Genomic DNA, 24,118 nt, shown 5'->3' on the forward strand with positions numbered 1-24,118 from the left:
AAATGATATATGATGTTAGTAAGAAATTTCTTGTAATTCTTTACGTTCATGATAAATCCGTGATTTGTATTATTTATTTATTTCCGTACATTACAAATTACGGAGAGATTTTTTTCAGTCACGGATTCACAGATACCTACAATGTAAGTTTACGGAAATTCTATAAATTGAAGAATTTATATAAAATAACGATAAAATATTTGTGTTATTAACGAAATATATAAAAATCTTCCGTCTGTGAATTTCGCATACATGTTTATGCTGTGATGAAGGCAAGTCACGGACAGGGTGTAAACAAAAAATTCAAACTATCTTTTCCCGAAGTCACAACTCAATATATTCTTTTTAAAAAATGCACGGAGATTTTGATCATCCGTGCAAAATTAATCCATGTTTTGTACTGTTTGGTCTATTTCCGTGCGACCGTGACTTGTTCGTGTTTTGTAAATGGTGAAAATAATATTATATTCTTGTCTATGTTATTGAAATGAAGACACTCGATCCTGTGTTAATTGTTTTGTGGGAAGTAGGTGTGTCCTGAGTGTGGTGAAGTATACACGAGAGTATGCACAGGATGATGTGATGCGTCTATGTGGTAGTTTAATGTAGTATAGTGAGTGCTTGCACTGCTTGCTCCCAGCTGCTGTCGCTGTATAGCCCTTCTGGGCGAAAAGGGGGCAAAATTGCATAAGTCGCCCCTGACAGTATATAGCCTCACCATCACCAAGATCCTAATTGTACCTCTACGTGGTACCACACATCCACTGGCGCCTCACAGTTCCAGGCTGAACAATTAGGGATGCCGGAGGAGCTTGGCCCCCAGAAGTGCGATGTGCAGGCCCATCGGCGGATGGATATGCCCTGGCGTCCACCAACCAAGCCCCAGTTGTGGGTTAAATAACTGGACAGGAAGAGTTCATAAGCTTTGGTTAGCAGTCCTCCTAGGAGAAAGTCACTTCAAAATCAAACTAGGACAGATGGGGTTCTATAGCCATGTCAAGCAGTCCATCTAGGAGATGGATCACTCTGATCACAAAGCCTGGGCAGCCAGACTCATCCAGGTGGAAATCCGGCCTAGGCTGCGATAGGCCAGCAACCTGACTTGACTTAATTCCTTCTCTCCTCGTGGAGAATAGGGCCATGAACAAGTCCTCTCCATTTACTTCTGTCCTGGGCTGATCTTGCTGCCTCTGACCATGACCCAAAACCTAATTCTTTCCTCTCTCTTTCTATTGTTCTTCTCCACGTTTCCTTCGGTCTTCCTCTCTTTCTTTTTCCTTCTGGTGTCCAACTAAGGGCTACATATGGGTGTGTTCTTTTATCCATCCGTAGCACATGTCCAATCCACTGCCATCTGCGTGTTTTTATCATAATGCTGATCTTTGCTACTCCTGCTATCTCTCTAACTGCTACATTTGATATTTTCATTGGCCAGTAGATCTTCAAGATTTCCCTAAGACAGTTGTGCTGGAAGGTATCTACAAGTTTTTCATCCCCTTTCGCCATTTTCCAGGTCTCGCTGCCATACAATAACACAGCTATTACATTTGAGCTGAAGAGCTTCATTTTCGTTTTTCTGTTGAGTTGGTTATTGCTCAACCAGCAATCTATCCAGCTGAATTTATTTATCTAGCTACAGAAACCGCTATAGTAAATAACACTATTCCAGGACAGGGGACCTCAGGTCAAATACCTATCATGATGGCGGGCACTGAAAGCCGAGAGGATAGTGTCAACCTGACGGGGAAGCCTAAATGGAAATCACAACTGCTCAGTTGTAAAGGAAAACAGCGTGTCGGTACATGGAATGTTCGGACATTACTACAAACAGGAAAGTTAAAGGAATTGTGTGACAATGCAGAAAGGTACCATCTTGACATAGTTGGAGTACGCAGGAAGTTAGATGGAGTGGAAAGGACAAGATCCGGCATGATTCATGGACATTTACATACTCAAGCAAAGATGACCAAAAACATGAGGCAGGAGTAGGTGTACTTTTATCCAAGAGAGCAGATGATGCAGTTAATTCCACCGACTGTATTAGTGAGCGCCTACTAAAGATAAGATTTAAAGCTGAAGTCACTAACCTTACTGTGATTGTAGGGTATGCACCAACAGAAGTAGCAAACACACCAGAAAAAGATGAATTTTATGACCAGTTGAACAACATTCTGGGTAATATACCACGACATGATATGTGCCTCTTGATTGGTTATTTTAATGCTAGAGTGGGACAAGATATACATGTAACAGCATATCCTAGAGTAATAGGCCAACATGGCACGGGTGACATGAACGAGAATGGACAGAGACTCCTTGACACATGTATTACCCGTGGTTTAGTAATTGCTGGCACCATCTTTCAGCACAAGGAAATTCACAAGTATACGTGGACTAGCAATACAGTATCAAGAACAAGAGCACAGCTTGATCATATCATCGTCAATAGTAGATGGAAACGCTCCATGACAGACTGTAGAACCTTCGGGGGTGCTGATATCTTCAGCGACCATGAGCTACTAATTTCTACTATCACCATGAAACTGGCAAAAACTAAATCAAGGGGTGAAAAAGGAAAGTTTGCCACTTATAAACTTAACGACCAGATAATGAAAGAAAGATACCAACAAGAAGTGAAGAAACATCTGATAGAGGAGAACAGTCAACAGCTTGAGATAAAAGAAGACTGGGATAACATCAAAAATTCTACATGCTGCAGAAAACACCATTGGTAGGATTAGTTGTAATAGAAAAGAATGGATTAGTGTTCAAACAGAAGAATTGGTGGGAAAAGAGACGAACGGCAAAAGCAAGGAAGGATTCAACTGGAACTAGGCGAAGCTCAGAGGAATACAGAAAGCGTGATGCCCTTGTAAAAAAAAAAGTGCAAAGAAAGATAAACAGAATTGGTTTGATAAATGTGCTAGTGGGTTAGAGGTAGCATCTGGTATGAAAAATCAAAGGGAGGTATTTCAGATTGTGAAAAAGATGAATGGGAAATCAATACCACAGCCCATGTCTGTAATAAGCAAGGATCAAGTGAAAGACAGATGGAGATAACACTTCTGTGAGCTCCTAAACAGACCAGCCCCAGCACGAAGGTACCATCCAAGTCAACAGCTATGGGAAGAACAAGATATAGATACAAGTGAACCATCAGAGGAGGAAGTAGAAAAGCCAATCAACAAACTGAAGAACAACAAGTCAGCTGGTACAGACAGTATTACAGCAGAACTGATCAAATGTGGAGGTCAACCCACCAGAGCCAGGTTCCATTCACTCTTGCTTAAGATCTGGCAAGAAGAGCAGGTACCTCTAGAGTGAACTTTGTATTCTCGTTAAAAAAGGTGACATCAAAGACTGCAAGAACTACAGGGGCATTGCACTATTGTCTGTGGCAAGAAAAGTCTTCGCCTGGATTTTATTGAAGAGGATAAAAGATGCTGTTGATAAAAGACTACAAGAGAATCAAGCAAGATTTAGGAGATCGAGAGGATGTATTGACCAAATATTTTGTCTGAGAATACTGATCGAAAAATGCCTTGAGTTTCAAATACCAACAGTCACCACTTTTGTTGACTTTAAAGCAGCTTTTGACAGCGTACATAGACCATCTTTATGGAGGATAATGAAAGAATATGGCATCCCAGATAAGATCATAATCATTATTAGAAACACCTATAATGGATCTCAGGCTAGAGTGAAAGTAGGAGGCGAACTTTCCGACTGGTTTTTTGTCGAGACTGGGGTGAGGCAAGGTTGTGTTTGGTCTCTACTGTTTGGCATTCTCATAGACTGGGTATTAAGAAAGTCCTGTGACAGTCATGGATTGCAGATGAAGAAGCGTGTTCGTACACTCAGGGGAATCGAGGACGGTTGGAAACTATCAGACCTCGACTTTGCTGATGATGTGGCTCTGATAGAACCAGACGAGGAACAATCAACAGCAGCACTGGCAAGACTCAGGAGAGCAGGAAAAGAGGTTGGCCTTGTAGTTTCTGCAGAGAAAACTAATGTTATGCCAATAGGTGAAACATCGGCATGCGTGAAAGATGGAGAGTCTACCATTGATAAAGTTGAGAAGTTTAACTACCTAGGCTCAACTGTAACACCAATTAATTCCATCGATACTGAGCTGAACATTCGTATAGGAAAAGCTGCCAAATGCATTTAAGAACTTGTGCAACACTTGGAGAACAAAGATCAGCCCCAAAACAAAAATGAAAATATATAGAGCAGTTGTCATTCCAACATTGCTGTATGCATCTGAGACATGGGCCACAACCAGGAAACATGAGCAACGACTAGACGCCTTCGATTCCAGATGTCTTAGAATTATTCTGAAGACCAAATGGTGGAAACGAAGGCGTAACAGTGACATTCGAGAGCTCACAGATCAACCCTATGCCTCAACACTACTCATGAGGAATCGGCTGAGATGGTTTGGTCACATGTCGAGGATGGGAGACGAAAGATTCCCTAAACGAATGTACGAGTGGGACTCTACATCGGTCGGAGGCGGACGAAAACAAGGACGACAACGGCAGAGATGACGAGACACGCTGGCAAAAAAATTTACAACTGTGGACCTAACATATCAGGAAGCCGAAAATACAGCTAAAGACCGTGTGGCATGGAGGGATACCATAGCGGCACTGATGTGATAACAATCAATAACAGTATCCAGAATAGAAATAGAATAGACATGTGTCCTGCTGGACTGTGTTCAATATATAGCGCTTCTAGGCTAGCGATACGTAAGGATAACAAGCGTGAATTCATACAGTGCGTTTAAGACGTCACCTAGATAATCTAGCTTAGCAGCTACGATCTTGAACGAAACCCTGTCCACACAATCAATTCTGCAAGCGACAACAGCATTATTTGTCGTTTGCGGAAATGGCCGTGTAGGTACGATCACTGGCACCTGAAGTATGGATATTACTACCCCCCCCCCTTTTTTTAAAAATCTTTTTTGTGTGTGTGTGTGACAATAATTTCTCTGAAATGTGTGAATTCCCGGTCTATCTCACCCCTCTTTCGATTCATGTAATCGTTTCACGCTTTTCGTAAGCGGTATACCGGTAGGATGCCAATCTCTAAAGCTTACGAAAAGCGTGAAACGATTACATGAATCGAAAGAGGGATGAGATAGACCGGGAATTTACACATTTCAAAGAAATTATTGTCACAAAAAAATTCTTTTTTTTAAAAAAAGGGGGGTAGTAATATCCATATCTCAGGTGCCTGTGGGTACGATTGCTGTCAACAAACATATCTACAACTTTCCAGCATGACAACTCTACTGTACACGGGGCGCAAAAAACAAGAAGCTTCTTATATCGAAAAAAAAAAATATCAGCCTCTTGCACTTGTTCTCAAAATCTCCGAACATCTCGCCAATATTGAGCACATTCAGATGCATAGACCTGTAGCAACAAAATCTTCAGCGGCGCTAGCAGTGGAATAACATCCCAGGACGCGGTATTTGCCGCTGCACACTTTCAATGCGCTTCAGCACTGTATGCAAGCTGTGGTCAGTGGCAGATCCAAAAATTTCAGAAAGGAGGGGGCAGGATGGCGGTCTGTGGTTCCAGTACTTCGCCCTGGGTGGGGCGTAGTAGGCACCACACCTCCCTATAGTTAGAGTTCTTACAAAATAAATTTAATATATTCAAGTGACTTTGGACATATTTGTACAAAAAAGAAGAGGATGTTTGTGAGAGGTCTGAGGATACGCCCTGCGCGCCGATGTCGCATAATTAACGTTCCGGCTATTTTGCGTTCCGACCGGAACCTTAAAATCATAAATTAAGTTCCGGGTTTCTTTGCAATTTTCGCTCAGATTTCAATCTGTGAAGCGCAAACTTGTATTTTTTCATTCTACCACGAACGATGGAAGGTGTCACCATCTATTGGACGTCGGTGAAATATCCAAATAATTGATCATAAAATGAAAGGACAATGAGGAAACAAAGTCGTTCTCAAGTATACATGACGAGGCAGTATCTGAGATACTTCTTACTGTCGGTCTAGCACCTAGTGTTTCTGTGGACTGCATGGTACATGTACCTACTAAATTATTTGGAACACCTCGGGCCTTTCACCGTTTTTCGGTGAAAGGACTGCTCGAGGTGTTCCGGATGTCTACTAAAATATGCTATGGTGTATCGATAGAATACACAGTTCCAAATAGTTTTGATAATAGATTCCTGTGGTGTGTGACGGCGGCTAGGTGTATCCTTTTCACACCTCTATCATAATTAGGGCGATATGTGTGAAACTTGTTTTCAGAACAATTATAGTTGGCTCTTCCTTTAAATTACATGGGGTTTTCCTAGCACTTTACCTATTCGTTGAACTGAAATGATTTTTTATATTAATCTCTCGACAATTGTATAATTTTACAGAAAAGTGATGGTGACAAATCGTGAAGTGTTTTAAAGCATACGTGATTAAGGAGATTGAGTACATATTGCAATTTTAGATTCAAGTAGTCATAGACCCCCCGTATTTATTTAGTCTTTAATCATTGTAGGCCTATATCCCGATGGAAAAAAATCTATTTAAAAAATGTCCGTAAACATTTCATATTTCAAAAGGATAAGTGTGTTCCTGAAACCAAAATTATGACCGGAACCAAACTTACGCAGACCGGAACGTAAATGCCTGGAACGAAAATTAGAGGTCATTAGGGTTCCAGCCGGAATGCTAAACTACCCGGAACGTAAATTATGCGACACCGGCACTGGTTCCGCTATATGAACGTGTTCATTCATAATACTGTTTTATCAAATTTAGTTACATCTACTGGAGTCCATACACGATATTGACTTGTCAAATTCAATTTATATCCAGGGGTAGTTTAAAAAACTGTAAAATGTTCCAAGTATTGCATATAATTCATCTTTTGTTGCTGTTTTTAATTTCGACAAAAATACAACACCATACAGTGATACCTTGTTATAATATCAAAACATCTTTGTGATTGTTTGACTTTTCTAATTACATTACACATATTCTATATTATTACATTGAAAATCTATATGTAGTACATAATCGTTGGATACCCACGGGTGATCTCGTTTTTAATTCATCGTATTGATTGATTGTATCTTGCTTAACGTCTCACTCGAGAGTTTTTCACTCATATGGAGACGTCACCTAGACCAGTGAAGCAGTGAGGTATAGAACCCAGATACGTGTACAAGGTACCTGGGAAGAGACCACCGACCTTCAGAAAGTAAACTGACCTTCAGGAAGTAAACTGCATGAGAAACTTTCTCACTTACCGGCGCGAGCGGGATTCGAACCCGCGCCAACAGAGGTGAGAGGCCGTGTGATTTTGAGCGCGATGCTCTAACCACTCGGCCAATCTCTAACGCATACAAAGTCATCTTCTCTAGCCATGGGGTGACAGTATACGATGTTTCTCTTTCACGTGAAAGGGAAACACCGTGTTCAGTCACCCTTGGCTAACGAAGATGGAAATGAGTGTGAATGATATAAAACTCATTCTATCAATCGATAAAAATTTTCTCCGCGTCTTTGTAATAACTTTGACATGTTAACTGCGACTGTACGTACATACATGTAAAGTAAAGCCAATCTAAATATATTTATCCAAAGCTTTTTAGAATGCTTTACTACTGTACGATATTTTAATTGTAATTCTGAGCACTGCATGGTGTTGTAACATGTGAATGCGTTACCTGTTGAGGCTACCCACACAGGTAATCGGAAACACTGACAACTCGTCCCCTTTTAGAGATATATATATATATATATATATATATATACCATGCAAACCGCGATACTTATAACAATAGAAATTGCATTCAATATGGCGGATAAGCAAAGAAATATGGCGGACATCGAGAATTCCACTATATTTATGAATTCATGTCAGCTTTAATGTGGTCTTAACAGGGGTCCTTATTGTAATCACACAAAAAGAGGCCAAGCCTATTTTTTGTAACCTGGAATCAATATCATCCTATACAAAGAGACTCAGCCCATTTTTATAAACAGGAGACGATGTACATGTAACAAAATGGGCCAACAGTCTCTCTTCATATATTTATACCAAGGAGTCAATGTAATACATGCATTATATTGTATATGCAAACAGTCCAATCTATACAACAATATAGTCATTCATTTTATTAAAGTTGAATGCAATTAACATTGAACCTTCCTGATTTGGTCTGTTTTTAATTCAATTGAAAATCTTCCCAAAACACAAAGAACAATGAATGCCAACATGGGTGATTTATTTCACTGTGCCTAAAAAATGAATAAAGACTAGCTAATCTGCTTAAAACAGCATAAAGACTCCCATACAAACAGACTACACACTCTTGATAAATCCACCTTATAATTATATACTTGTACATATCTCATTGCAGCAATACATAATTATCTATTTAAATACACACATATATCCCACTGCAGTTAATATATATTAATTTATTATACCTCCGAATGTTTTTGCTATATAAATGTTAGGTGAATAAATTTGCTATTTCTTCTGGATAATGCTAGCCGTGAAATAGTTTCTGAACTATCTCACCCAAGGGAAATAGTCTCGAAACTATTTACCGGATGCTATATTTTCCCGCGTTTTCTTTTCTGTGACGTCAAAGTCTGATAACTCTAATTAGTTTACCACTCAGTCGATTCCATCTAGGATAATGCCGAATGTTAGTTTACTTCACTTTGGTATGTCTGACACAAGTAAAGTCTACTTCGGTATAATAAAACACCTATTTACTGACTATTCGGACAATAGCAAGTTTATTGTCCCCCTCGACAACAACTATTTCCCTTGGCTGCACCTCGGGAAATAGTTGCTGTCTTGGGGGACAATAAACTTGCTATTGTCCTTATAGCCAGTAAATAGGTGTATACTATTTCATATCACTTTTTTTTAAATATGTAATAATACCAAATACGCTTTCACACACAAGGATTTTGACATTCAAGACATGTAAATTTGAATGCAATGACTTATAAATCAATTGAGTTAGAGAGTTTCCCCTCGAGCTGGGAACCAGATTATCTCCTGACTTATAAATCAATTGAGCAATAGTTTCCCTTCGAGCTGGGAACCATATAATCTCCTGTTCACAATTGATTGCACTCGCATGATATCGATTCAATATATAAAACATACAAAATTGCATTTTTCTCATGGGACTAATTAATATTAATTACATTACTTGTCTGATATAACGGCTTTCATAATCACCCACCTAGCTGTACAGCCTGGTAGCCCAGGAACAGTTTTTAGTTTAATATATTCATATTTCACTGTTTTTGTCTTCGCTATTTCTACAATTTCTAATGATAGTCATTTCCTTGTGAACATGTTGCAGTTGTAAACAATGTGTGTGTGTACAGAAAAAATAAACTTAATTTTTGAAAATACACGAGGGTATGAACTGCAATGCTTCACGCCAGGTTAGCAAATATATATAGCACTTAATTCATAAATAACGCAGGTGTGAGGCATCACAGTGCATACTCTCATGTAATTCATTTCTTAAATGTCTGCCAAACTGTAATTTTTATTTTTTAGGTTCAGAGGTTAGATACAAGATAATATTGCTTATACACTATTCAAACATTTTGCAACTTACTTAAAAATTTAAAATGTTGGCAGTGTGTGCTGTGTCGGGTTTATACATGAACATAAAAAGTGGTAGACATTATGCTATATCAGAGAACAACAAGAACTTAACAACACCCTTCACAAATACACAATAACTGAAAAATAAATAAATAAAAAAGAATAATAAAGAATATAAGATATAAAAGTGATTCTTACAACTTATAAAAATCAAAAATAATCATGAAGATGCAATACATTGAAAACAACATATGTATATCAAACACACTTAAATCAAACTGATGTGAAAGTCGATAGATAAATAAAAGAAGACAAAAGAAAACAATGGAATGTGGAAATAAAGGATCCATTCAGGGTGACCAAATAAAAACCCTAAAGGGGAGAACAATTTTCCAGGGTGACCAAATAAAAACCCTAAAGGGAAAACAATTTTCCAGGGGAAAAACCATATAGTTATATCAAGTTTCTTTAGTTATTTCCTGTCATACATAGATATGAATTTTTCATTTCCAACCCGTAATTCATTATCTACAATGTTTGAAATTAACCTTCAAAATTGGCTTAAACAACATTTCCCCCATTTAAGCACAGATTTTAACATGAATCTTGGCTTTGAAGTACTTCAAGTAGACCCGCCCCTAAGATTTTTTCTTCTTCATATTTTGAAAATACAATAGTATTTTTAAGGACACCCCTGTCTTGGGGTCTAAATTCCCCACACAAAATTAGGGAAACTGTTTCTGAAAACCTGGTTCATATTTACAGGGGTACTATTAATGCTTAGAATAGCTCTCGTCAGTTTCAACTCTGGCAGTATATATACTGCGATTACTTTTTGCCATGGTTCAAATTCGCCTTACGCCACATAACTTTTAATTTAGTTGATATAAATTTACATTTTCAACACTTTTTTCAAATCTTATATAATTATGTGTATATCAATAATCTAGTTTAAATGCATATGCATTCATTATATAAAAGGTTTATTGTGTTTGCCTGTCCAGAATGTCTTCAGGAAAGTATATATAAAGCTCAAAATGTGTCTACAATGCATGCACCATGCTAGTACATCAATGTAAGGTCTATTAAGAGTTTACGTCTCTGTCTGCATACTAAAACAATCAAATACATTTACTCAGCCATAGCTAACAATCCAGAACGCTTATGGGTGAGCTTTTTGTAAAGACTAAAACCAGATCTGGACCAATAGGGTTTGCTTATTTTTGTAACCCTGAACAGATCCTTACCCTGTACATAAAGAGATCCCTGCTATATTTTGGAATAAAAAAACTAGTGGATATTGGGTGAAATAACTCACCCCAAAATATGTTTTCTATTCAAAGGTCAGTTTTGAACTATGGATGAAGGTCAAAGTAAAAAGTTATGGGTCATGCACAATTCACAATGTTGATCACTTGTGTTTCAAGTTTGAATTCAAAATTTAAGGTAAAATGATTCTGAGGTTATGTCAGATATAAAATTAAAAAATCCCACTACAATGTTTCCCAAATGAAGGAGAGGTGTAAAAATGTATGGATTAGTACCCATCTTATTTTTCTTTAGTACATGTCCTAATTTTCATTAAGTACATGTCCTAGTATTTTAATCCTATCTTAGACTTAATAAGCTTACTAGTTCAGTTGCATCAGCAGTGTTCGAAATTGGTTTAAAACTTGGTATAGATCATAGGTCTATGCCAAAACAAGATGACATAGACCTCATCGAATTGACATAGACCGCAACATTTAAAAAAAAAACCCACAAATCTATTACATTTTCATATACGTCTAATGTACTTAAAAGGCAGATTTTCTTTCCATTTCCATAACAATATCTTCCTTTCCTCATAACGTTTATCAGACGTCGACTGACCATGCTGGGTCCTTTGAGATAACTCAATTGCTTTAAATCTAGAAATCGGCATAGACAATTTGGTCTATCTCAATTACAATTGGCATAGACCAGTGTCATTTGACATAGACTTTGTCTATCGGTCTATGGTTAATTTCGAACACTGCATCAGGCATTCAGACTGAAACACAAATTCTACCACTACTGTCAGAAGTTGATCTAACGAGAGATGATTGGGAATGTAAGTTGTGTCTGTTGATTTTCTGACACCCGTCCGCTTGTGAGCCAAGTTAGAGTGCGCTGCTATAAGTGAAGTTACACAGTGTAAAAAACAGACAGACAATGGACAAAAAGATCCAAAAAATTCAAATGTAAAGTGGAAGTTGGTTGCAAGATGTGAAAATAAAATACATCTTCCTCCAAGTCCTCTGTTTAATATACTGTAGATGTATTTACTTTAGCAGATTTAAAATTTGGCTCAATGGAAGTTGATGCTCAAATTGGCATAAGCTTGATTTAATGCTTCTTCTATGCACGATAATGGATCAACAGAGATTTTCATAAACTGTAAATTAGTGCACTTGTTTCACTATCAATTAGGGCTGAAACGATTCCCCGAAATATTGATACTGTTCAATAAAAATGCTCGATTCAATGTTCGATTCATTGCCTTTGATTTTCGGTTCAATACGTTTATTTCAAACGCGTTCAGTAAAAAAACATCAGGCTCAGACTGCACTTATTATTTTTACCTGCATGGGGGACAAAATAGCGTCGAATAACATTCAAACTGTTGTTTGTCTTGAGGCTGACGAAAATAATAATGAACTTTATTAGTTTAAACTACAGAGCCAACAGGCATCTTGCCATTTGGCAAAATATTCCTTTTAAAATTATGAAGTTGAATATTGGTAATCAAATTCTTCTTCAATATTTCTGTAAATTGTATTGTATTGAAAGTATTGAATCATGGCATCAGTATTGCAGTACATATTGTAATGTAAAGGGGGCGTATCTTTTCAGCCCTACTACCAATGATGCTAAACTTTGAATCCTGTTTAAATTAAGTACACATACAGTATATACATACAATGCATCAATCATATTCAAACAAATCTCATTCACCACATTTTCCAGGTATAGATTGTTACACTAGGTAAGATAAGAAATTTATGAGTGGAAAGAAGGGTCTGAATTGTCTGTCATATGTATCACGGCAGAGTTCGCCCAGGAAAAACCAGTTACACCTACACAGGTGATAAATGGTTTGAATTGGCACACGAGGTTTGACGTCCGAGAATTTAGAATATAGGATGTACAAGACTTGTTGATCTGTGTCCATCAAGCGTTTGGAGATCAAGTCCTCTACAGACCTCTTATAATCCTCTATCATAATCATAAGGTATTCCGGTTTCCCTAAGATGAATCCCCCAGCAATCCAAACAGAATTGGTCTTGATGATGCTTTCTGGCTGCATGTAGTCATAGAATGGATGAATTTGAGTGTAAGCGATATGTCCTTCTTTCAATTCGTCAGGCGGCTCAAGTCTATAGAGTTTATTCATTTTCTCTCGAAAGTAGCCGATGTCCACCCACGATAAATATCTCGTCTTGAGAAGCTTTCTCTTGATTACAATTTCTAGAAGTTCATATTTTACATGCATTGCACAAGAATAATATTCATTTATAGTGTTTGGAGGAAATTTGGGATAACCAGGTTCTGAGTATATATCTTTGATTTTGGGAGCAAGCTTGAATGCCCATAAATCATTTCGTTTCACAATGTGGACTTGAGTTAATGCTTCAGGTAAGTATCTACTTCTCTCTTTCCTGAATAATTTGGCTATTTCCTCTGAGTCAGTGAATGCAATGACAGTGTTATTCAATTTAGAATATGCAGTCATCCATCGCTTGTACATTTCTGTGGTAAATATATTAATTGGACCCTTGCGGAAATCCCCGAGGTTAAAATAAGCTGTCACAACCGTGATATCACTAGGGTACTGAGCACTGGAGTATTCTAACATTGGAGGTGGTACCTCTGGGAAAGTGGGCTGAAGTAGACAACAAGGACATGAATTATATCTTTAAAAAAAAACCACATGTCATCATTTGTTTTACAAAAATGAATATCAATTTGATGGAGTATAATAAAACGAATATTAATTTTGAAAATGCCACTTCAAAATTTCTCATGTTGGGCAGGTTCTGATGATGGTATGAATATTTAATTAATATGTATAAGTATCACTCATTGAAATACACATTAGATACAAGTTTCATTAATATGCAAAGAAGTACAAAATAAATGCAATTTAAAATACCATATAAGTAGAATTTTTAGCGAAGATTTAATTTTGGCATTATCAGCGACAGTGTTGAGATCGCTAAAATTGAATATCGCTAACATTTATTCCCTATCATAGGTAATAGCAATCTTTCTTGAAATTATACAATCGTATAATCTAGCTATTGATAAATATATATACCCAAAATTAATGGACAAATCGCTAAATTTGTGTCTTGCTAAAAATGCCACTTATACAGTCTTCGTTACTGACCTGCTTATATACATTATTCCAATAATCTGGTATATTATCCCACAATGCATCTGAAATGTAATTAATATGATGGGCAGCAATTAAAAATTATTATCATGAAGTCATTCAATGGTGTCCAAATGTAACATGTTTCTACTCAAGATAAATATGCGGTCATGCTAACAGTTTAGAAGTTTTCCATTGTAGATTTAAAACTAGTAACTTAATCTTACGAAGCAGCAGTAGGAAAATGTAAATGATGGCTGGAATGTAGAATGGATAGACATTTCTCTCCTCTCTCAGGTAATGCCTGTATAACCGCTGAGCTCTGTAGACGTTTCCTGACAAAAGACGATTCAAAGAATAGAAACACTGACAAACTGACTGCAACAATGACACAATATAGAATCTTGTATGTGGCAATATGCATGCAGTTTTTGACATTTCATCACACAGATTTCACAGAGCCCTCCCTGTCCATTATCCTACAGCTCAGTAAAATCCATAATGATGAAATGTCAGAAACTGCATCAATCAAGTTCATGCAATCACTCTTTGATCCGCTCATGCAATCGCTACACAAAGTGTAGCGATTGCATGAGCGGATCAAAGATCTAATTTTAATTAGATTGAAACTGCATCTAAGTCCTTCTCAAGCCAAGACACAAATTAGAGCTTAGTTATTAATATATATAACAGCTGTTTTTGAGAAGTGCCCAAACTTAGCAATAAAAGTTATAAATCTTTCGGATGACACACTAGACAATGACACAATCCAATCCAATAGGCCTTAACTTAATCCGAGATTCCTCTGAATCTTAAATCTGCTTTTATATTGTCACATGTGTATGCGTACACACATATATATAATATAATATAATATATAAAAGCACTTAGTTCCAACAACACCCGATACCTAGAAGTGTCGGATCCACAATGTGAATACAAGGTCAAATACAAAAAAATCACACAAAGCACTAAAATGACTAATGACACGAGAAACCTGATTGTCAAATTTCCTTCCCTTCTTCAGGAAAAACAAAAAGAATTACATAATGTGGCCAACATTAACAGAGAATAATAACAAAACAACAAAAACTACAAATAAATACACCTAGCACTACAACTACACTAATCTACAAACGTATTTACAACGCAGCTAGACTACTTGTTTTTGGTTTTTAGACTTGCCAATTAATGCTAAAATCGGAGCAAATAAGGTCATGTCCTATTCGTCCAAAGAGCTGATCAACAATCTCTCTCTCTCTCTATTGCATATTACTTTGATAAATTCGTCACTTTTTTTCTACGAACAACATCTGAAGTATGAATCACAATTATTAATAAGATGTGTTTTTTTTTTTTTAATCTTGTTCGAATATGCCAGTTGAAACTAATGGGCAAGTCTTCATTCCATACGAAATTTTGAGCTACAGGACATGAGGTATCAGTATTGAAAGTATTATACATATTTACTTCCCGGAATTTAGCTAAAATTTCCCATGCAATTTTACATTGATAATCAGAGAGAGTTAAGAAAAACTAAGATACACTAAATCACAGAATTTATAGCTAAATAAATTCTAACTTGATAAAGTGTAATCACCTAACAAATACCTATACATCTACCATTGATGATTCTCAGCAGATTGCTAATATGCAAAAATCAATTATAATTTCCTTTCCTCTCGCATTTGAAATAATATCACAATCTCAATCTTTTTAATAATATCATAATTCAACTTTTGAAAATAAATAGAATTGGAAGGTGGATTGTAACATGCACAAAGATAAATATCATTTTGAAGATTAAAAAAGTTACGAAATACACCCATTCCTCCACAGAATCTACCCTTTGAAGATACGTCTCTACACACAGGGAAGTACGACAAACCATCAATATATGAAGATAAGCGTTGTAACCCACACGTGTTTCACTTAATATTATCAGATCATGGCTTTGTACTTCTTTCAGAAGTTTAGAAGTTCTTTTAGAAATAGTTTGCCATTAAGCTTGTTTTCTCCTAGCTGTAATAATGTAGCCCTCTCCGATTTTTTCTCTCTCCCGAAAACATCGGAATAAAAAAAAAATCGGAGAGGGTTACATTATTGCAGCTAATTCTCTCCATGTGTAAAAATTCCCCCAGTATTCCTGGCAGTTCAATGCATACTGTTATGCTGTTTTTGTACATTTTGTTTATCTACTTCAGACCCTTAATGTTCTAAAAAAAAAAACTTAAACAAGATAAAATGATCAAATAATGGTCCCACACAAAATACAAATTTATATACACAATACTAGAGTGTGCAATAAGAAAAAATACTACAGAAAGTTTAACTACTGAGTTCTATACTGAACTGTGACTAGTACAAACAATGACAGAGTCTGACAGACATTTACTTTTTTGAGCATTAGACCAGTCAGGCTACTTCAAATGATTTTTACTAGACCTGACCTTACAACCACTAGACCTAACCAACTTCCCAGAAAAAGCTAATACTTTATACTGAACTCTAATGACATACGTTAAGTTCCAACTAAAACGTTTTCAATTGTCTCATAAAAAATCTTAGTCTCATCATTCAATGATGCTCTTATTTTAAAACACAACAATGAACATTTTCTGTTTCTTTAAATTCTACCCAGCACGGAAATTCATCAGTCCATTTAGAATTTTTTCATTTCTTTTTCATAAGCCTGCTTTGTTTCTTTCCTATCTTTTCTTTTTTTTTTGTCCTGGGATATCTTTCTGTGAGGACAAGACAGTGATTTTTTAGGCCAATTTTGAGTCCGAATTTCGGCCATTTCCCCTCCTAAAAATTGCCAATTTTCCCCCAATTTAGCTTGCATTTTTCCCAATAATAGAATTATGAAAGAAAAAACATATTTGAAAAAAAATAAAATAAACATTCGATGTGAATTATATACATAAGACTTAACAAAGAGTTATGGGAATGATTATTTGGATAGAATAGTTGAAAATTTTAGAAGGTTAAAGAAAATTAGATGTGTAAAATAAAGATAATATAATGCTTGATATGACTTTAAAACTTATGATAAAATTGATTTTTCCCAATTTGACTAAAATATCGACAATTTTTCCCAATTCGAAAGCCACAGGACCCTTGTTAAAAATGTAGAAAAATCACTGCAAGAAGTTGTATTTGAACACGTTGAATAGAGACATTCCTGTGCATATGTCAACACTGAAAAATGGCTGTTTACAATGTAATTTATTAATTTGATAAACACTTTCTTACATTTAATTCAAATAAATTGGGTTTTATTAATTAAAATGAATTCAATTTACATCTATTTGTCCTTTGAAAACAAACTTTTAACACATTCACATTTTTAATTAAGGGTAAAACATCACTGCCAAATGCGACTATTACAACTTAAAATAAAGATTATGTCATCATGCAGTTTAAAATTGTTCACAAAGTCTTTACATTTCACGGAGTTGCTTTATCATTAAGAATAAAATACCTTATGGTTTACAATAAAGTTTCTTGATATTTAGTTTTTCAACACGTACAGTCGGACTAGTAAAATGACATTTTACCCGACCACACCCATCATTTAGTAGATGTGAAACGGAACATTTTCCGTTTTTGACAACCTGACGGTTAGGGCTGTGCGGTGCACCAAAAATTTCGGTGCACCGCGATTCATACCATTCGATTTGATGCACCGATTACAAATTCCGGATTTCGGTTCGGTTTAGATTTTACTTACACCAAAACAACAAATATGGCATCCGAGTGATGTGCAGAATGTGGTTTTTTATGCAACAGAGATTTAAATCACTACTGTGTTGAGAGTTAGCATTTTCACCACTCAGATACCAACAAAATATGGTCTGTAAGATCATTGCAGTTTATCTTTACATGACATATAGCATTTTTGTCAGTGGTGGAGTGAGATCAACATCGTAGGTAATGACACAGATATGACAGTTAATATGAGAGAAGTAAATCAATAAAGGAGAGATTTTCAAAAACTCTCAGTTGATAGAATTGTTAAATTTTTGCATATCAATGAAAACAATATCAAATACATTTTAGATTCACTATACATTTGTTTAATAATCCGAAACTTATGCAGCACATTAATATAACAAATTTTAATAGACTGTCAGTGTTTTCTTTTTTCTATCAGTTATAAAACGCCATTATGAATAGATATGATGTTTACAAATGACATATAGTTATATAACTTGAATAAAATAAAATCAAATATGCTATTCATTAAAATTGTAAATTTTTGTGGTGTCATAAGATAAATTGGACCTAACATAAACCGAATCGAAAATAACTGAACTGTGCTGTTCTGAATCGAAACCGAACCAAATCGAGCTAACCTTGAATCTTCCCAGCCCTACTGACGGTAGAGGTGTTTAAGACGTTATACCTCATTTTCTGTAAGAAAGTGGAGTAAACGGAATTCAGATTTGGATTCAGCATACTCAAAATTGATAATTACACCTGATTTTTATTGTTTTGGGTAGTGATGTTTCAAGAAATAAAGTTGGGTCACTTTTTGATATGAAATGAAACATTTTCCGTTTTTGTCAACCTGACGGTAGGGGTGTTTAAGACACTATACCTCATTTTCTATAAGAAAGTGGAGTAAAAGGAATTCAGATTTGGATTCAGCATACTCAAAATTGGTAATTACACCTGATTTTTATTGTTTTGGGCAATTTTTAAAAAATGGGAGGTGGTTGCTACTATAATTCTCTATGAATTAATCCCCAAGCCCTGATTCTTAAAAACCCTGTATCAATTTAACTTCAATCTGACTATATATTACACATATTCATCATTTAGTTCTGACTCTGTACTTTAATCAGATTGATTCAACTTCAGAACTTCGTTCCGAGTAAATTCGGAACGCGAAAGGACTTCCTGAGAATATTGAGAAGTATTGGTGTTTGTACATACCTTTCACTTTATCGCATTCCATGTTTACTTCATGCACACTTTTAAAGTGCAGCTTCATGAATATAAACCCCAGACGGAACACGAAACTATTACATACGTGACATGCCAATGCCCAATCGCAAGCGTAACTACTGAGTCATTATTTTTTTCATCCATACACTCGTTAGAAATCGTAACTAATCGCACATTCTCGGGCCTTTCCGTCGCATCCTCGTGGAAATGAAATCAATCGGAACCCCTCGAATGTCTCGCGCACTCGACATAGATCTCGGATGTAATACGATGGCATCCATGAGTGCATTTGGCAAATTACATCCGAGGTCTATGTCGAGTGCGCGAGACATTCGAGGAGTTCTGATTGGAAATGAAATAACATTTGATCGATCGCTGTGATCAATATAACACAATATTTATTAGGATCATAGGAAACGAAAATTTTAGGGGGAAAATTGCATAGGCTAAGTAAAAAAAAAATTTACAAATGCAAATAAAAATACAATATTAGACACAAAAGAAGTAATCACTATGGCAAGCCCTTTTACTATTTATTCGAAAAATAAGATATCTCTTTGAATTAAAGAGATATCTCTTATTTTAAAGAGATATCTCTTTAAGATGAGAGATATATCTTAATCTTAAGAGATATCTCTCTAAATAAGAGATATCTCTTTCACTGGGAGAGATATCTCTTTCATTTAGAGAGATATCTCTTTCAACTAGAGAGATGTCTCTTTCACTTAGAGAGATATCTCTTTTATATTTAGAGATATCTTTTACACTTAAAGAGATATCTCTTTCACTTTAAGAGATATCTCTTTCACGTAGAGAGATATCTCTTATACTTTAAGAGATATCTCTTTCACTTAGAAAGATATCTCTTTCACTTAAAGTGATATTTCTTTTACTCTGAGAGATATCTCTTTTACTTTAAGAGATATCTCTTTCACGTAGAGAGATATCTCTTATACTTTAAGAGATATCTCTTTCACTTAGAAAGATATCTCTTTCACTTAAAGTGATATTTCTTTTACTCTGAGAGATATCTCTTTTACTTTGAGAGATATCTCCTTAACTTAAAGAGATATCTCTCTAAGAATTCCTAGAGAGATATCTCTCAAAGTATAAGAGATATCTCTTTAATCGTTGAAAAAGAGATATCTCTCAAAAAGAAAGAGATATCTCTTTCCAATATTTTTACTAGTTTGAATACTTTTAAAAGTACTCTTCCCTAAAACGGAAGCCCGCCAAAGCAAATCTTACCATGATGTCTGGGGTGTTGCTAAAACGCGGAACGGAAAATGGAACGGAAAACGGAAAATATATGCAATAATGTCATGAGGTCAACATTTTGCAAAATCAAAAGGCTTATTTTGAACAAGGAATGCAGAAATTACAGAGAGAACAGGAATTCATCCTCAGAATCCACCATTTCATATTGATACCTCATACTAAAGCATTATTATGTATTTTTACACGGTGTGTTTTTCGGATGAATGTACCAACAGGCGCTTGCTTAATATTTTGCATATAGTAAGTTTTAATAAAAATATTAAGCAATCGCCTATTGGCACCATCTTTTTTCCCGGTATTATGTGTAAATACGTGTACATGTGCGTTAATTAATGACGCTTTGCTTTGCCACCGGGGGGGGGGGGGGGATAAACCACGTGTGTTCTTTTTATTCTCTACCCATAGGTTAGGTGTCACTGCTCACTAACACCCCTGTCATTGCCAAAATTTCGAAATTCTTGTAAAATGCCTTGTAAATTCTTATACTAACGTTTAACTAAATTCGATTAATCAATTTATAATGCAAAATTTTAAGATAAAGTTGTTTTATCGCTTGTAAACAATTCCCAAATTGTTGATTTTAATCAAAATGGACCTCCCACCCCTGATTTTTACCGTTATCTTACCTACATTAATCATTCTAATTCTTAAATTCTGTTCCGTTTTGTTTTCCGTTCCGCGTTTTAGCAACACTCTGATGGCTGCAATCCCGTGGGAAGATTTTGCTTTTACCGCATGTGAAATGTATACATGTACAGGTAACAGAAAACAAAGACAATAAATTGATGAACTATGTGAGCTAGACTAGATTTCGCCTCTCGGCAACTTGACAATGTTACCCCAACCACCTCTTCAACCTTTACCGCCATTTGTAGGCTAGAAGTATTTTGCTTGGTTAAAAAATAGGGTTACATCATTTCACTGACAATGCAACAGGGAGAAGTCATTATGATCACCGGGGGGGGGGGATCTAAAGAGATATCTCTTTATATTAAAGAGATATCTCTTTTTGAAAATTTAAAGAGATACCTCTCTAACTTAAAGAGATATCTCTTTTTACATCGATAGAGAGATATCTCTTTACGCTAGAGAGATATCTCTTTCTCTCTGAGAGATATCTCTCTAGCTTTGAGAGATATCTCCCAAGCGTAAAGAGATATCTCATTTGCTTAAAGAGATATATCTTTAATCAAATGAGATATCTCTTTTGTTTAAAGAGATATCTCTTTAAACAAAAGAGATATCTCCCTAGCGTAAAAAGATATCTTTCTAACTTACAGAGATATCTCTTTAACCAATAAAGATATCTCTTATCATTTAAAGAGATATCTTATTTTATGAATAAATAGTAAAAGGGCTTGCCATAAATCACAGCCCGGGCACATGAAGTGTGGATAGCTTACAAGTATAGATTTTATGTACATGTATACCCCCTCCCCTCTAGAATGAAATTATTTTTATACAAAACCAATAATTTATTCAAAATATGTTATTTAATCCACCGATCACCATTATAAGTTATTATGAATAGCCAGTTTCTATTTTCTGTGAGCTTTTGAGATGATAACTTGTCAAAATAATTTTAATCATCCATCACCAAAATCCACTTATTCTGTTTTTAGTCGTTTTGAAAAAGGTGTATCATAGGGAACACATGCAAGACTTCAATTTATTATTCGGGAGCAAATAATATAAAACTTCAATATCTGACAACCGAGCTCCTGTGCGTGTGAGAGACCCCGGCGTCATCAGTTTTCGACGATGTAAGGATAAATTCGCTCGGTCGTGTGAACGAAAGGTTGAATAGATCTTTATCACACCTTGTTCTTTTAAATACATCATTTACAGTTTTAATTTCGCAATTCCTTGTTGTCCACCATTGTTTCCTTTCTGCAACAAAGTAAACAAACATGACTGACACTATACATGTACATAAGATCTATCCACACTTCAGGTGCCTGTGGAAGTGATAAAAGAATTAGATAGATTAGCCTACACGAGGAATATGTTTTGGTTAGATATATTATACATGAGGAACATATTTTGGTTCCAGCTGACAAAGCTTATAACAACATTGTCTTCATTTGCAAGGCTCATTATTACAACTGTATTTTAAACTATTTATCGGCCACACCCGCCGTGAGCCCTATATCTTAATCAGGCAAACGGAGTAATCCGTAGTCAAATCAGTGTGCCAAGAATAAAAAATGATAGTATAAAACAGTGTTTACTGTATTTATAAACGTCAAGTGATATGAGATAGCATATGGAATATAATAATCAAAAATAAGGTATTTCTCTGCGCAAAGAATGTCTTATATGTTACTTCCTCATATTAAATTAAGTAAGGGTTAATGTACGAGTATCGCTCCATTGTTTTTAAGGAATGGAATGATACGAGTACATTGACCCACTTAAAATCCACTGTAAACATTAATAAAAACTAAATTTTAATTTCATTTTAATCATGTCTTACGTTTTTCATTCTTTTGTTGCATGCATTTATATCTACTTGTATAAAGGTTGACCTACTTTCCGAACTCTCCATTCCTGAAAAATAATGGAGTGTTCGAACAAAAGAATGACGTCATAGGTGGATTTTAACAATTTTGAATACTTAAAAACTACGTAAGGCAACAGGTGTTATCCTCAATATTTATATTGATTTCCTCTGATATCGTACTACACTCTAAAAATGATGTGCTCATATTATCAGGTAGATAAAATGTCAATTGAGGACATTAATACAAACTTCAAACCAGACCCCCCCCCCCACCCAAAAAAAAGAACAAAGAAAGGTAACAGATGTTAAAAAGTGTCCAGCTTCGATGCAGGTTTCAAATAAAAGCACACAATTTTATGCAATATGCTGTCGACATGTTCATTGATTACCAGTAATTAAACTGAGAATCATAACATCTTGTCTCGGTTCGAAATTCACGTTCACGGATATATAGGCTATATCTTACATTTTGTGTCTCTCTGCAATTTTACAAAACTAAGTTATTGATTAAAATTTCCTAATTCAGCATTAGTACTTACCAATGCCTGCCCACAATAAAAACGAATGTCTAGGCGGGTTATATATATATCCAGTAGAACAGTAATAATAATAATAATAACTAGACACGATCTCGTTGCGAGCAACGAGTAGGTCTTCCGTCCGATTTGTTGATGCACTCGGAGTTAAAAAAAAAAAAGAAAGACAAATGAGTCCCAATTTAGTTTCCGACTTGAAGACACTTTAGATATAATCAATTTTTCATATCATAAGCTTCTGAAGCAAAGTTGCGGTGAAATTCGTTTGAAATTCGACTCTCCAGGCGAACCATAAGGCCCGCGGGCCTATTTCTTGATGTCATTTGTTAGCCCTCTATAGACTCAACAACTTTAGTTCTATATGTCTTTACAAAATATTTACCTGTAAAAAGTTATTGAGATCGACCGATATCGACAAAAAATCGACTCTACAGGCGAGCCATTAGGACCATAGGTCTATTTCTTGATATCAATCGATAGATCTCGATAAACTGAACAACTTTTGTTCAATATGTCCTTACAAAATATTTACCAGTTACAAGTTTTTGAAATCGACTGATATCGACAAAAATCGACTCTACAGGCGAGCCATGAGGCCCACAGACCCATTTTTTGATATTGATCGATAGGTTATGACACATTGAACAACTTTTGTTCAATAATTCTTTTCAAAAAATATGTCGTTTTAAAGATATGAGGCGTCAAATATTTACGATTTTGGCCCTTAAAATCTCTAATTACGTAACATATGACCTACTTTTTGATTTGATAAGATCAAGCTCGTTGAGATGAACATTTCCGCTTCTACAACTTATCATAAA

The 24,118-nt window shown here is 35.7% G+C and overlaps 1 protein-coding gene across 1 annotated transcript; it reads right to left on the reverse strand.

The window, feature by feature from the left end:
* Window positions 1-8,256: 8,256 nt before the first annotated feature.
* Window positions 8,257-19,164, reverse strand: LOC125671255 (uncharacterized). Its single transcript, XM_048906818.2, has 4 exons — window positions 18,969-19,164; window positions 14,255-14,362; window positions 14,043-14,092; window positions 8,257-13,535 (listed from the first exon to the last, which is right to left on the reverse strand). The coding sequence occupies exons 1-4, from the start codon at window positions 19,024-19,026 to the stop codon at window positions 12,630-12,632; spliced, it is 1,122 nt and encodes a 373-aa protein (XP_048762775.1). The 5' UTR covers window positions 19,027-19,164; the 3' UTR covers window positions 8,257-12,629.
* Window positions 19,165-24,118: the final 4,954 nt, after the last annotated feature.

The sequence above is a fragment of the Ostrea edulis genome, chromosome 4 (genome assembly GCF_947568905.1).
Source record: "Ostrea edulis chromosome 4, xbOstEdul1.1, whole genome shotgun sequence".
In the NCBI taxonomy this organism is placed as follows: Eukaryota; Metazoa; Mollusca; class Bivalvia; order Ostreida; family Ostreidae; genus Ostrea; species Ostrea edulis.